This window comes from Strigops habroptila, chromosome 9, assembly GCF_004027225.2.
Source record: "Strigops habroptila isolate Jane chromosome 9, bStrHab1.2.pri, whole genome shotgun sequence".
Classification (NCBI taxonomy): Eukaryota; Metazoa; Chordata; class Aves; order Psittaciformes; family Psittacidae; genus Strigops; species Strigops habroptila.
The window spans coordinates 1,720,992-1,737,097 of NC_044285.2; the positions used below are offsets into that span (position 1 = coordinate 1,720,992).

General features: G+C 39.6%; 2 protein-coding genes across 5 annotated transcripts in view; one reads left to right on the forward strand and one right to left on the reverse strand.

Moving 5' to 3' along the window:
• Positions 1-16,106, forward strand: part of AAGAB (alpha and gamma adaptin binding protein) — a 77,746-nt gene that overhangs the window by 26,390 nt on the left and 35,250 nt on the right. The gene's annotated exons all lie outside the window — the stretch shown is intronic.
• The window catches only part of IQCH (IQ motif containing H), a 57,797-nt gene that overhangs the window by 23,619 nt on the left and 18,072 nt on the right, over positions 1-16,106 (reverse strand). For all 4 annotated transcript variants that reach the window (XM_030497378.1, XM_030497379.1, XM_030497380.1 and 1 more), the window contains exons 11-14: positions 13,697-13,780; positions 11,181-11,356; positions 7,560-7,832; positions 5,488-5,679 (exon numbers count right to left, since the gene is read on the reverse strand). In XM_030497378.1, coding sequence (XP_030353238.1) covers positions 5,488-5,679; positions 7,560-7,832; positions 11,181-11,356; positions 13,697-13,780 — 725 coding nt within the window. The remainder of the gene's footprint in view (positions 1-5,487; positions 5,680-7,559; positions 7,833-11,180; positions 11,357-13,696; positions 13,781-16,106) is intronic.

A 16,106-nucleotide genomic window follows, 5' to 3' on the forward strand; every position in this document is an offset into this window, starting at 1 on the left:
GTCATAACCTTCAAAAATATCTCTTTTAAAAAAACCCTGTATCTTTATTTCAAATGCAGCATCTGTAAGTTCAGGGCAATGGGATGTTAATTCTCATAGAAAATGACCTAAGTAATACATGAATGCATCTTTTCTGTATTTTAATGAAATATCTGCAAATGCTCAAACAAACCAGATGCCCTCAGATTAATAGTATTTTCCTAATTTATTTTCCTCTTTCAATCTCTCTGCGTTCCTCATTCAATCTCTCTGCTCACTCACCCTCCGTTCTGGCTTGTCTCTCTAAAGAAAGGATTCTAATGAAGCCCAAAAATGTAGTTTCAAGAAGAAGAAGAGACATCACACAGATAATCCACAGCCGCTTCCCAGGAATTGTATCTAACTTGCTGAGCTGCAGTGCTAAAGGCATTGTCAGACAGAACCTGCTTTGTGTTTCATGAGCAGCACACAGTTAAACTTCCTTTATTCCCTGAGTTGCCTGGGTGTTACTTTCTGGATTTTCGCAAAATAAACATTTTTAAAATAATCCAAGCAGGCATTTTATTGGCTGCGATAACATTAACGGATTTCAGATTTCTTTAGTGCTCTTGCTTTATCCTCTCCTTCCACACTGTTATTGCTACAAACTGGCACTTAAATTCAATTGATTCAAAATATTCTGGATCCATATGGCCTAAAACCCTGGAGCTGAAGTTCTGATATTGCCTCACTGCTGTTTTCTAGCATTTGCCTCTACTCCAGTCCCCAGATGGTGGAAGTAACATTTAAACCTCCTTTCCTCTGCCTTGTACAATAGACCTTGGCACCATTTCAACTGTTTACTCCGGTAATTAACAGCACTGATACCACAACAATTACAACTCCTACAATCTTAGCACAATAATGCTATGAATTAGTGAGAGCTAATGGCTGGAAGGTATAGTGGTTCCAGACTGCGAGATCTGTGCGGTTTTAGTCTCAACTAAAAGGTACAAACAGCACGCTCGCGGTACACAATGATTACCTTGTAATTAGTTTACACAAAGCTTCCTATTTAATGGCAAAACGCTGTAATTAACGCGTGACAGAAAATCAAAGGGTACTTTGTAAGCATATGAAAAATTAACACTGCAGGCCTATAGCTTTATGTACTGATTAGAAGCATATTAAATCAATAGGACATACAAACCAACAGCTTGCATATCTGATTATTGCAAGGCTGGGGAACGGATATCCTGGCTTCAATTGAACCAAGGGATACAATTATCATGCTTTATTTTACTTAAGATTTGAGAATCACCTGAGACATCACCATGGCAGATACACAGATATATTAATGAGCTGAGTAAGAGCACCACAGCCTGTCTGCAGCTACAGTGAATATTTCAATTATTTAAGATATACTGCTGACAACACACTGCCCATACCAGGAAACAACCTGCAGCTGCATTGCTGTATAGGTAATCAATGTCTGTCTGAAGTCTTTGGGTTCTCTCTCTTTTCCTGTTAAACATCGTATCAGTTATGAGGAATTTTAAAAGCCTGTCGGAACGCTGTAAATGCGCCTTGTGAGGATGCGTCAGTCCCCAGCCCTCCTCAGGCTGAGGAAAGAACACACCTGCCAGGGCATAAGTGCAGTAACACAGCAGCAAAGGCTGCCTGCCCAAGAACCCCTTCTCGACTTCAGGTGCTACACTAAGACCAACTCAGTTACTTGCCATTTATTCCAGTTGCAGCAATATCCGTAGCACTGCCCTAGGATGAAGCTGGTGGTGATACAAAAGGTGATGGGAGCGGTGAAAATGAGACTGGATCGTGGCAAGGAAAAAGCAGTGTTAGGAAGCTGCACTGTGCTCAAAGAGGGTCAGAAATGATACATGGCATTGCCAGCACGCTCTCTAAAATTGCTGCTTTGGCAGTGTTATGGTTGGTTTTTATTTTGACCTGCTTATAAACATGCTCTTTACCCTGAATTCCTTCCTACAGTAAGGAAATAAGACGTGGTGCATAAGCTTCAGTTTTCTTACAGTGAATGCAATTCATTCAACCCATAAAGAATCCTTTCACCACTATTCCTAATTTCAGATAACCACAAAGTTTATATATTACTTATTACAGCACTTTCTAAAGTTGACCAAAACGTTTAATTTAAGGGAACATCCAGCCTTTTGCATCAGTTTATCTCGGCCTTTAAAACTCTAATTTTCCAATAGCAATCAATGCAAAATCCTGCAACCAGTGTCTGAATATTGCTTTGTACAACCCAGCTGGATTTTCCAGTTTTGGCACCTTTTGAGAAGATTCTGATTTCCTTTTATGCATTTTAGTGAATTTACCAAGATAGAGTCTATAGGAAAAGAAACCATGACAAAATACCGTGACACAACTGGAGGCAGTAGGATTCAAACGCTCTAACATTTAAAACAGTAGGCTGCCAAAGCACATTAAATAGCTTTTTTTCTTCTACAGCAGATATTTAATGGAGGGTTTTGAAATGGTTGTGTAGCCAGGGCCAATTATAATGGCTTATTGCGAGAATATTTGTTGCTTGGTTTTCTGTGTCTTGTTCTATTCTTGGCGTTTCAGCTCTTCTTTATCCCCACACTTCACCCCTTTCTTTGTCTTTGGTCTGATCTTATCTTTAGGATTGCTGCTAGGTAAAAACTCACATCAGGCTGCTGGTCCTGGTGCTTAATTAAGAGTTGTAGTGTAATAAAAGATCATTCTAAAATTAATTTGACTAGTAATTTAATTTAGATATTATTTAGACTTCTGTAGTTATACAATAGGGCGGCATCTCTGCACAGTCCTGTATTATTTTATCTAAAAGGGGAACTGTTAAAAGAATTAAAAAGGCAACACTAAGGGGAAGGTGATGTTACTTTTCCTCTAAAAGGGGGGAAGATGTCAGAAGTTCTGAGAGTCTGAGGTGGCAGTTTGAGTCCCAAGATTCAGAGATCAGGAGGCATCACAGACTTTGATTTATCAAACAGAAGGCACCAAATCCACTCTGTAGACCACTTTTCTACCGATCTTCGGCCTGAATTCTCAGCAGCATCTGAGCACCTTTCTGCAAGATCATGACCATGTGGTTTTTACAGTGAAGAACGTCCCCACAAATGGCCTCACGGCTGCCCAATGTGCACGTGTGGAGGCAGCAATTCTCTTGATATCAAATATCATTAGAATCTGGGCCTCAGGATGACAGATCTCAGCAGTGCTCAGTAGGACAAAAGCCTTACAGAGATGTTTGGCATGGTTTGTGTATGTATTATGCAGTTGGAGAATAATTCTTCAGGTAACTCAGGTGCTGCATTAAGTTAACAGGGTAAAATACCTCAGTAATCCTGTCCTGCACTTCTGCTTGCCCAACATTGCATTTGAAATGAGGATCTAGAATCAGCCTCATTTTTAGATGGAATACATTTTTTACACAGTTCAAACTCACAAAGTATATTATTTTTAATCTGTTGCCTACTCCCTGCCAACGAGGAAAATCTGGGTATCGTGTCTTAAACTGCTATGCAAATGATGCTATTTGTAAGTATTAACATAATTTAGTGCTTACAGTCATGTTCTCATTTCTAATAATTCTAGCAGAATGGCGAGTTTTCCAGTGTACTCTTAGCCTGCAGGATAGTCTTTCATCAAGAAGCTGAATTTTTTAATAACCTGCCAGCATCCGTTTTGTATGTGGCAGCCGATGCCAATGACACAATGTCTTCATTATCAAAAGAAACAGGTCTACACACTGTAATAGGACATTAAAGCATGCCTGTGCTCATAAACTAATGCTTTGATGTTTAAATGTGTATCATTACAATGGGATTCCTTAACAAAGGATGATTTTAATACTCTGCTCTCAACGGTAATACTCAGTGGAGGCTGCAATTCATTAGATAAAAAAGGTCTCCTGTACAAATTTGAACACATATTCTAACAAGACGTTCAAAATGGCAGCAAGGTCCATGCTTTGCCAAAACCAGCTTTAATACTGGGCTGGACTTATGGAAGCTTTCCTGCTGACTCTAGGAAATTAGATCAAATACATTATTCCATATATATTTTCCAACTTCCAACACATGTTTATGTTTAAGGGCTTTAACAGGTTGGTTCCTGGTTGCATCAGAGCTGAATGTGTGATGTAAAAGGGAAACCAAAGCAAGCCAGTTAGCACTGCATCCCATCCAGAGTCACTTAGCCACAAAGAATCCAAAAGGCACAGAAATAGGAATTCTAACACTGACACCGGCAAAGAACTGGACTTGGGGAATGATTCCTGTGCCCCACTGACGTAGGTGCTGGGTGCAGGACCCAGGTGTACGGTTAGTTTTATGTCCCAGAGAGCTCAGCAGCCAGATGCTGACCTACACTGGCTCTGCAGCACTCTGCTCTATACTGGTTGACTTGCCCACACGGGGGGATCTTTAGCAGATCAGAGAACTCAGCCCTTCAGCTTTACATCATCAGCTCTATTTTATAGCATGGAATTATTTTGTAGTTGTCAAATGCAACAGAACCATAACCAGCACAATTTGAAATTTTAATATACAATATAATTCAATCAAACAAAAATTTCAAACTGGTTTGGATTGAATTAAAAAAAAACCAAAAGAGCTATAATGAGTAGTTTATGTAAATTAAACAATTCTTTCTGGATACATTCCTTCTGGCTTTAAACCCATTACATTAGGAATGAATTTGGCACAATATACAGAAATATCAAATGCTTATTGAAATTAACACATTTAAATACCAGTGAATATTTAAACTACAAATAGTTCTCTGAATGGCAGAACTAATCAACTCTGGTTTCTTACGGATTTTTCTGTGGTTGAAATGTATCATCTTACAGCCTCTCAATCACGTGGATTCTTGGGAATTTATGAGTGCTATGCTGTTCTCCTCTGTAAGTATTTATAGGATCTCCCTCCTCACCTAAACACCCGCTGTAATGAAACATGCAAGAGTCTAACAATCTCCAAGACCTCAAGTGTTCTGTCTTACACAGCTGAAAATAACTTCATTAGTTATTAGTGAGGCAAAACAGAGAAAAAATCATCCTTAGAAAACCGGATTATAAAATAATGACTTTGGATGTGGTTTCAAATTGATTAGTGTTGTTCAACTGTATTAATCCAACACTTTGTTCCAATAATTCCAAGTTTCTATGTAGATATAAGGCTCTGCTACCTATATACTTTCATTTACACGTCCCCACTTTGGAGAAAAACTGTGTAAAATCTGCACATCATTGCATATGAAGGAAGTGTTACTTACTCCCCATTGGATGCCAGGCGTTCGTTTTTATCTTGGAATATTTAACTGTTTTATTTGAACCACTGTTACCTATTGCTTTGTACAAGCTAGTCTGGACTCTGTAATATCAACTCTTCCCTAAGTCTTAAAATGAAAGCTCAGAGAAGGGATGTGGTGTGAGGAGTAACCACAGCGGGCTATTAAGAAGCCACAACATCAAACAGGACACCCCACTCCTGTGTTACTTACGTGTGCCCACTTCTCACTCCACGTCTCAGGGCTGTGTTGCTGACGTTCCTTTTGCACCCAGGGGTAGCATTTCAGATGTGAAATAATGTCACAATAGGCAGTGCCATTTCCTCCACACTCATCATTCACTTTAAACAACCAGCGCTGCACTTCCATATTGTCTACAATGAGCTTGCTGAGAACACTGATCATCTGTGGAGCAATCACAGAGAGATATTTTAGGCTATGGTTCTTCAATTTAGACTTCCAGTTCTCAAATAACTGGACCTAAAGTTTATTGCCTAAACACAGTTTCTTTATCCCAGAGATGCTCATGTTATTACAGTATCTTGGATACGCAGCAAAATCAACCTTGAACATCTTTTGATAAAGACTCTATGGCCTTCATCCTGTACTGGAGTCCACGAGACAGCACTGAGCACCTTTGCTGGTCAGAGCAGCTGTGCTCTGAGCGAGAAATTCGCCTGTCCAAGCAATTCTGTCTGATGAGGATCTTAGGTTTTGGATAATCAGTACCGCTCAATAAATGTTTGTGACAGGGAACGACATGGGGTGGACTACACTATCTGCAATATCTGAGAAACAGTTGTGCCAGATTCCAACACCAGCCAAACAGCTAGGAAATTTTCCTACTGGAGAGCACGTTCTCTGGTTATAAATGTAGGAAGGAGTTACTAGGCAGCCTTTATAAAAATGCTAATTATTTATTTGTGTATGTACACAGATTGAAATGGCTTTTAAAATGCCTTTTGCCCAGCTGGTGTAGGATGCAATTAGCTTCTTAGAAGCTGCAGATGCCTTTGAACCTAGTAGAAGTGTTATGAGATCCTGTCGCGTTGGCTACAGCCTTCTACATTTTTACATAGTAATTTGGGGGACTTTTGTTTCTTGTTTTTTAATGTTGACCTAAAATACAGTTCCATGTGTGTCCTGATGCTATTATTTGTGGCTTTTGAGAATCACATAAATGTGTTTTTCTTGATGACTCCCCTACAGTAATGAAAAGGATCAATAACACTGTAAGGACTGTACCAATCATAAAGAATTATGTGCTATCCTTAAGTGCAAATGGAATTGTGCTTTAACGTAGCATCACCTTGCTTTGACTTATTTAACCTCAAATGTCAATATTTCGTACAAGCAAACAGAAGTAGAACTTCCGTAACACTGTAGTAGGAATCGCAAGTATTTGATTCACATAAATTATTTAACAATAAATCGGTTGGGTTTTAGATCACTGATCATGTATTTATTTCATCTACTACAGAAGTTGCAGTGTTTGAGTAGCTGAGATTGTTTTCAGCATTAAAGGTGATTAATAAATAGCAAAGCAACGTGAAAAGCCTCTCTAAGTAGGAATACCTGCAAATCATGGCTTTCATTTTCCTGTACGAGATGTAGCACCACCATAAAAATATATTTAAAAAGAATCAGTACAGATCATGTTTAGACATATCAAGGCAAATTGCAAAACCAGCTTATAGAATGAATGCACTGAATGCAAAATGAGCAGATGCAAACTGAACCCAATACAGAAAACTCTTGTGCCTTGTAGCTTAAGTAACATTTTGTTCTCTTCTTAGGGGTCACGCTAACAAGATAGGTGACTTTAGCAGTGATAAGCTGGATACAAAGCAAACTTTGGTTACAGATACGCTCAGTGAGCCTCAGTTTGAATAAGCTGCCTAAGTGCAAGAAATGTTCCTTTCATCAAACACCTCATTTTCCCAGAATTCCTTGTTCCGTTTTCTGTCACTGGTAAAACTCCAACTAATTTGACTAAGGCCACAACTTCATTCATGGAGCAGCAACACAAACTCTTTGAAATAACTGGACCAAACCCCCTTATATATCCTCAAGAAAGCCAACGGTGAATGCAGAACAATTGGGTTACTGCCTGACCAGGATACAAATTGCATTTAATTGGTCAGGTAGAGCCAAAGAACCCAACCTCACACATGGTTTAATGAAACCCAGTCAGGGCCTGGTCTAATCAATAGGGTCATTGCAATCATATGTTTGCATCCTACCAAGTGAAAACAGGCACCTGCGAGTTGCCCCATCCCACTTACCTGCTCCTTGTTGTAGATGTCTGACTCTCCAGGAGGGGTTGGCACACAGGCACTGGCAAAAATGCGTTTACTTCCAGACTTGGTACTATAGAGATGAGCCACTTCTGGCACTGAGCCTAATATAGGCACATTTAGCATGTCAGCCACAGCTAAATCATCGTTGTGGGGAACCCCTCCAACAATGTAGGCAGCTCTGCTCTGGAGAAGAGTTCTTATTCTCTTGATTGTCTTGGGACTGTACTTCAGCAGCGTGGCCAGGCACATGTGATGCTCCTGGAGAAAGATAACATTATTCTTGTTAAAAGGTGTTCTTTTCTATTCCATGAAACTCATTTATAATGTTGCACACAATAAATACATTATTAATAGCAGGCTGGGTTATGACCTATCCTGTAGCTTAGCAGTTTAAATTGATAAAAGCTGTTGGGGTGAGGCTCCATAATCGTGCACATCTTTAGTGTGCTGGAAATGGGCTCATTGGGAATAGAACTAATTACTACACATCTGTATTTATTTGATCCATGCGGAATTATCCTTCTGTCAGTCGGCAGAGAGGCTGGTGGCCTTTGGATAATAGTGATTCATCTCAGCAACACTTCTGGCATGGTTTAACTCTAAAGCTCCTAAAAATCAATAACAAAAATGAAGAACACCCTCGCTATAGCAGGGAATGTATTTCACCATACAGTTCAGCAGCGTTTTAAGTGATTCTCTGAGAATAAACCGCTTTGATTTACCAAAGCTTGCTCTGATCACATTTAATTACTGGGGATATACATTTCCATTACATGGTGTTTCTGATAGCTACTGTAAATGGAACTGCAGATACTCAAGGGTGGTATTTTTGTTGTTTAAAGTACAAGGGCTTCAACTTTTTGGAAGGAATTTTTCATTTCTAAAAAAGAAGCTCTATTGCTGAATGAGCTGATGACAGATGCTGTAACCTCTAAATTTAAACTAAGAGTATCAGGTGAAACCTCAAAAATATTTCCTACCACATATCCTATGCACAGCCTGCAGATAACGCAGTTCTCTTTGCAAAGATACAGAGGTACATTGAGGTCAAGACAGACAGGGGTGGACATCATGCAGAGATAGTACAAGAGGCATCCACTGCAACAGATTGCCATAAATCATAATTGTTACAAGGAGAAAATCATCTTTACATTTTGATCTCATCTAATTTAGGCCCTAGTCAGGAAAGTTCTCCTTTTCCGGCCAGCATAACTACTGGATTTGCTAGGGATTTCCAGGACTGGGGAACCCAAAATATTTTCCTTCAAAGTCCTGGATGCTCCTTCACAGGATCTCAAGTATAAATCCTGATTTGGATGGAGATGAAGGTGGAAAAGGAGATGGGGGAGCCCCCAGAAGCAGACATAAGGAATCCCCTTTTAGCAGTTCCTCAGTGCTTTGTCACACCAAACAGCTCCAAGCAGCAGCCAAGTCTCTCTATAAAAGTCAGACATACTGCAAGGACAGTAAAGATATAAGTCAGAGACATAAGATACTCTTCAGAGTTCTAGTAGGAAGAAGGGAGTCCTACAAATGTAAGGGCAAAATGAACAACAAACGGGTTTCCTGGAGCCTTTTTCCTCCCGTCAGTTTTAAACCCCAGACTCTCCATGTTGTGATTTGTGTTTCCTTTCTTTTGAGCACTGGGATAAAGCAGGGACATGGCCCATTCTGCTGGTCTTGTGGCCGAGTTCTGCCACAGAGAGAACAGGATCAATTTCCAGCCCCGGTCACTTGCTCCCTGGGGCCACGAGTGGTGATGTAGGGATGAGATTTGCTTTGTGTCTCTCAATAATGGATTTTACACTTAATTAAAGAGTGCAGGAAACAGGCTGTAAAATCTAGTTCATTCCTGCTTTGAGAGCTGCAGTAGAGCTGCCATGATATATAGGAGTGTGAGTGGCAGCAGGTAAAAGCAGAGCGGAGGAATCCTCAGAATTCCAGCACGACTGCACAGGACACTGCTTCGGAGGTTAACCAAAGGGCTGGTTCTGGCTTCTCAAGCCTGTTGATTATTTCATTTTGGTTTTAAGCTTCTCAAGATCAGAGAAGCTGATGTTGGCATCAGCCCTTGTAACTAAGGTGAGCTCCCTACATCACAGCATGTAACTGTTCCCAGGAAATCACAGCTGCACCTCGGAAAGAAACTTTCTTTGGAAGACCAACAGAAACTGGAAGTGTGAAGGCTAGACACAAGAGATGCCTGAAAACAACCTGCTTTTACACTGAAACTACTTCAGCCAAATCACCACAGCCAAAATCATCCATGAAAGACATTTTCCCTTCCTGGACAGCCTGTCCATGTTCAGCAGCACATCTTTTATCCATAAACTGATGTGGTTTAGATGATATTTTTAACATGTTTTATGTAGAAGGCTTCTTAAAGCTTCCAATATTTGGTAGTCAGTACTGGAAAAATCACCCGGTATCCAAAGAAAAACCAGCTGCAATTGTTAAAGTGAAATTTAGAAGGAAACAATTTCATCAACAATTTACCATCCCAATAAGTCCACTTTACAAGGTGAAGGCCCAGCACAAGCAGCTCTGATTCTTGTAGGTGTCCAGTATCAGGTAAAAGAACAATACTGAAGCCAGCTCCTAAACCCACAGATACCACCTTGATGCTTTTCTACAACTTAAGAGCAAATAGAACACATTCATACCTACAGAATTCATTCTATCTGTGGCAAAGCTAACAGGCAGTTCTGGCTCAGGGGTCCCTCCCTGCACAGCAAGAGCACGAAGCTCTTTTCTCACTTAGGTGGTTTTGGACTATTTCAACAGAAAAGGATTCATACGTATAGCAAGTGTTTTGCTGAACAGTATGCTAGTGTCAAGCAACACATTTATGAAATATAAAAAGCTTCTTTCCCTTCTGAAGCCATCGGTTTCAATCTCTATATGGCATAACAAATACTTGTTCCACACTAGAAGAGCATTGTTAATATATGTCAAAAACAGGAGCAGGGTTTCAAGCATAGACCCTAGAGAAGGAAACATAGCACAAAGTTTCATAAAACTCAGATCTCAGCTGAGACCCCATAATACTTATAAAATTATTCTCCACTGTAAGGAGCGTTCACTACAGTATTCTCAGAAATAGTGTACATTAATTAAGGTCTCTTTTTAGACCATGTTTTATCACATGGATTTTAAACTGATTTCACAGGTTCAGAACTAATATTTCTATATTAAGTTGTTTTGAGTCGTGCTTTTTTAACAAGTTCTGCATTGGATTTCCTTGCAAGAAACACTCCAGACGTGACTGATTGAATGCTGGGCTGCCCAGAGATAAAAGTTGGAGTAATAAGAATGGTTTATTGCTACAATTTGCTTAGAGATATAAATCTATCAAGTTCCCAGGCCCAAGCATATAGTAGGAAGGGACAGTGCTCTACAAAGAGCCAATATAAGACTATCTCAACTAAGTCCATAAAGCTAAACCGGGATATTTATTTCCGATGCTCTAACTAGTAGTCTAATCAGTAAAGCCCTTAAACTTGCAATAATATTTCACTGATGTGTACCAGAGCGTTACAAGTTATAAAATTTCCAATTTAATTTTACTGCATCCCTCAAGCTGTAGTAATTAGAAGACAAACTCACAGGGAAGCTGTTTATAGCTTCAGGGGTGAGAATTCTGAACCTGTCCTGCAGGTCACCCATGGCCTCGGGGTTCCCAGATCTAACAGCTGCCTGCAGACCCAGGAGTTTATTGTAATACTGCAGTAAGTCCTCACTCAGATGAAGGGGGCAGATGTAGATGACGTCCACGTTGGCATCTAAAACAAAGGGGCACAATGTTCATTACTGGAAGAAAGGTAGACTCCATTCAGAGCAGCAATCCGCTAATTCCCGGCTGCTTGCAAACAAACAGCTTCCTGAAAAGAGTGCTAGAAATAAAAGAGAGATCTGCAATTCCCAAATCTTAGTGGTTTAACTGCTTTTTCTGTGCTTCAGCATTTCTCTGAAGGCAGGTCGGCAACCCAAAGAAATAGCTGGTTTTCAGAATTCAATCTGCAGAACATATTGGGGGCAGAATTTGGAAGTGTTGCAAGGGGATTTCTATGCACGACTCCCATTAACATGAATGGGAATTGCAGCACTGCTTTAAAACTATATCCCATTAGCTTCAGTAAATTATAAAACTGAGCTATTCAGTGTAGAAAGCTGATGAAACTGCAGGTTTTGTGCTGCCTGGATTTTGTATGGCCTGTTCCCATTCTTGTCCTGTCCACATAAAAGCTCACGGTAGGATACCATTAATAACTATTGTGGAGCACGTGGGTGTGCAGATTAGCTACTTAAATACCACAGTGTGGAAATCTGCTTTTCTGCATGTAAAACAACTTGGGCTGAAAGACAGTGTATAGGCAAACACTCAGAGGTGAGAAAGTGAAAGTCTTTAATATATGTTTGGAAAAATCTTAACTACTCTGCTCTTCTAAAATATTAATGTTAATAGATGAGCTAATGAATTAACAGGCCTTGCAACATCAATAGAACACGGTGCCAAGAAGCACTCCTAGATTGTGATCCAACTCCTGCTGAAATCAGTAGGAAGTCTTTCATTGTCTTTCCTGGGCACAGGAACAAGAGCCTGGGAAGTGCCAGGGACAACTGCTATTCCACGTGAGCGCGTCAGAAGCAAGTGTCAGACTAAGGAAATCCTGAGCCTAACATTATAAAAGAATAAGATATTCCATCCATTCACTTTGTTTTGCCACACTGCTGCAGGCAAAGAACCTACAGCAGAACCTAAGGCTGGAATCTGAAGTGAAGGAGTACAGCATTTGACAAGCAGCCCTGTATCTGAAGCCCCGACAGAGCCTTTATATAGTACCCCTCATTACTATGTAACTTCTTAAACATAATTAAAAGGACAGTTCACTAGAAGTGTCAGTCAATACTCTGTTGCTTTTAGGCATTTACTCAGATTTGCAAAATGAGCCTCAAAATGCACCAGCTTGGGTACAAAAAGACTATTTGCTTGTGTCAGCTGTAATGCTGGACTGCACTGTCAAAAATGGACAAGCTCAAGTGAATCTGTTGAATAAAACGCTGCAGCACATTTTATTGCTCTTAGCACTGCCCTATCAAGAGATAATACAAGTCTCCTTTGGCCACAGTGGGGCTCCAGAGACAGATTAACTCATGGGAGGTCACAAGCAGCAAGGAAATCCTGTGGGATTCTAAAGAAAAAGAAAACCACTATGGTAAATCTCAGTGCTCTTCTGCCAGGCAGAGGTAAAGCATCTGATCTAGGTAATAATTTAGTTAATATTTAAGTAGTTTGTATCTTACTCATGGTCTATTCTACATTTTACAGTAGAACTGGTTTTCATGTGACAGATTTTAAAGTGAGAAAAACGCCTGCTTAATGTGTTCACTTTGTCCCTTTAAGTTTCTAACTATCATTTTAGAGCCAAAAAAATCTGTTTAAAAAAATAAAACCGTACTGTGGAAACCAATATTAGTGCCTAGATAATATATAAAGGCAATTACATTATTATTTTAGGCAACTGTAAATTTCTGGATCCAATATTTTTTGGTAACAAACTTACTAAATGGCATTTATAAAATAATAATGATACTGAAATATACATGGATCATGTGAAGTATCATGAAGTATGTCATTCCAGGGAGCCAGTGAGGCTGGTCACTGACAAATCATATTCTTCACTGCTTTGCTTAAGAGAAGACTCTTATTCCAGGGAAGAAACCACTTTTAAATGCATGTCTTTTGCCTTCTTTGCTCATTTAAAAAAGATCACTTTAAATAAGGCCTTGCTCTTTTCTAGCACATCTTTCTCTCCATATGAGCCTGAGTGAACACCAGCGGAATTAGCTACCTAATTTTGTAGAACACTAAACACTTTTGTGGTGCTCAGCATGCCACAGGATGAGGCTGCTTTACCTTATCATGGAGTTGGAAAGAATCAGCATATTTTTCTTATGAATAACATGGACAGGAGCAAATGCCATAGCAGATAAATTACTTCCAAGCTTATATGTTCTCTATATTTACCATTAATACAGAAGTCCTCCCAGTCATTCTCTTTTACTTACAATTATGGGCAAATAATGAGCAAAAACCAGGCAGCCAGCAGCTCAGAACATACCCAGTATGTCACACAGCCTTCCCATCTGCATGTTCTGCTGGAGACCAAGGTCAGGAATATGCTCACGGATGCCCTGGGAATATCCTGGAAAACAAGTAAAGCCCCCCTCAACTGTATTCAGAAAACTCGCAGGATCAGAAAGAAACCAGACTTTGGATTAAAAAAGGCTGTAATGAAAGTATTTCAAATCCCAAGCATGGCATAGCACTAACTGCATCATCTTTATGAATTTACTTGTATTAGTGAACTGATGTAAAGTCATGGGTTTATGTTATGAGATACTAAATACAAACCTAAACGTTAGACCTGTAGAGCTTTATATTTTAAACATGCAGACTGAGCATTTTGAATCTTCTTTGCTGCTGGGTTTTATTTTTAAACAGTGAAAAACCTGACACCATCATTAAGGAAGACTCCTGGTACATTTTGTCCTTCACGCAGATAAAAGGCAACAAACCCACTTCATTAAGGAGATGCCTGAGCGATACCTGATCACTTTGTTGCAGAGGATGAGTGAGTGGCAGCCTGTCTGAGCTTGGATTATCTATCTGGAGGTCAGACTCCAGCTGATTGCATACTCACATTCAACAAGACAGCAGTAAATGACATGTAACTATAACCTCTAATCCTGCAATTTTTAAATTCAGCTAATTCTAAATAAATCTCTGTGTATGAACACACACAACCTGAGCTCATAGCTGCAATAGCTGTGATTGAATTAATAAGGAAGTTAAGCTTAACATTCCATGTTTGGCATAAAATCTTGACTAACCCAGTAGCAAGATCCTTACATTTCCATATATCCACACACAACCAATCACCTGAAATGTACAAACCCCTCAATTTGACCATAATCTGCTCAGTATTTCAGTGCTTTCATTTTGGAAGACACTAACGGTGGATCCTACAGGCAAATTACAAGGACAATTCTTCCAAGTAATCAGCATTCGGAGGTGCTGTGGCAATGACACTTTGCACACAGGAGAGCAGAACGTAATAAAATACAGAGAAATGGAAATCACCAGCTTCAGTTTTAGTAATTTCTGGTAAAACGTACACACAGTAGTTAGCACAATGGTACCAGGCACCTGCAGAACTACATCAATGCAAAAGATATTGATTTTCTTTTCCCACTTTAATATTAAGCTACAGTAATATGAAAAAGCCTGCTCCCATTAGTTAAACTGGGGGCTCAAGGCTTCACTTTGTTCTCTCAGGTGAGGAGCAGTTGTAAGCCACTAACAATGCTGCCTTCCAGTCTCAAACACAGAATGTCGCTGATTTCCTTGCACTAAATTGTCCTCTGGAAAACACATTTGGTTTTAAGAAATAAGTCTGGGCAGGAAAATAACATGCAAATATCACTTGGAAAAATCAGTAATTATTAAAAAGGAATAATGGTTAAAGAAGCAATCAGAAGTAAAACTTGCATGTTGCTGTGGTTCTGTGGATATGCTATAGCATAAACCCTGACAGCATCACACCAACTACCACATGTACTGTTCTTAGGTTAATAAAACATCAATTCACAATATATTAACTTCCATTGACATGACCCCATTAAATTTAATGAGAGAAATATCCACTCCTTGTGAATTCTTCACCTTCCAAGGGGCTTTATGAACTACATTAATCCTCACACCTGATGCATTCTAAACGCTCTGTACCTACATGGCTGCTCCTCCGACAATGCTTATTAAAGGCAGAGGCTTAAATATTCCTCTCCGTGTATTGAGCAGTTCTTTTTCAAAACAGTGATATACAAGACATGGCAGATCAAAGGAATAATTGGAAACGGCCTGAGAACAAACTGCACCATGTTACAAGCTGGAAGGGGGCCAGTAGTGAACCCGAAATTTTACAGATGCTTTTTAAAATGCCAAATGCGTAGGAGCAGAATAATTAAACATTTCAAATTATTTCTCTGCTTACATTGTGAAGGTTTCTAGTTGGCAGAATTTATGTTTTCACCTTTCCAAATTTTAATTATAAGCTGTTGTAAAATGATATAAACCCAAATTTGGCCACTTGCTCAGTCATGTTATGTGCCTGTTTCTCCAAACCAGTTCAGTCTTAACGTTTCCAAAGAAAAACATGCCACATACAGGTGCATCCCATTTTAAGAAGCCAAATGCTGATCATGATGTAATTCATGTGAAAACCCTGTGAACTCTGTCAGAGCTCCTGATACAGTCAGTGCATTTAATAAAAACAACCATGAATAACTTTTTCAAGCATCCCTTTCAGATCCCTCTTTTGGAGGGCACAATGTATGTTTTCCACTGCCTTACTTAAACAGGATTCCTAATCTTCTAAGAAAACATCTACACTCAAAATGATCTTTACCACTTGCTTCCTCATTAATGGACAATTTCCACTCGAACGCTGCAGCTTCCTGTACAGGCATATC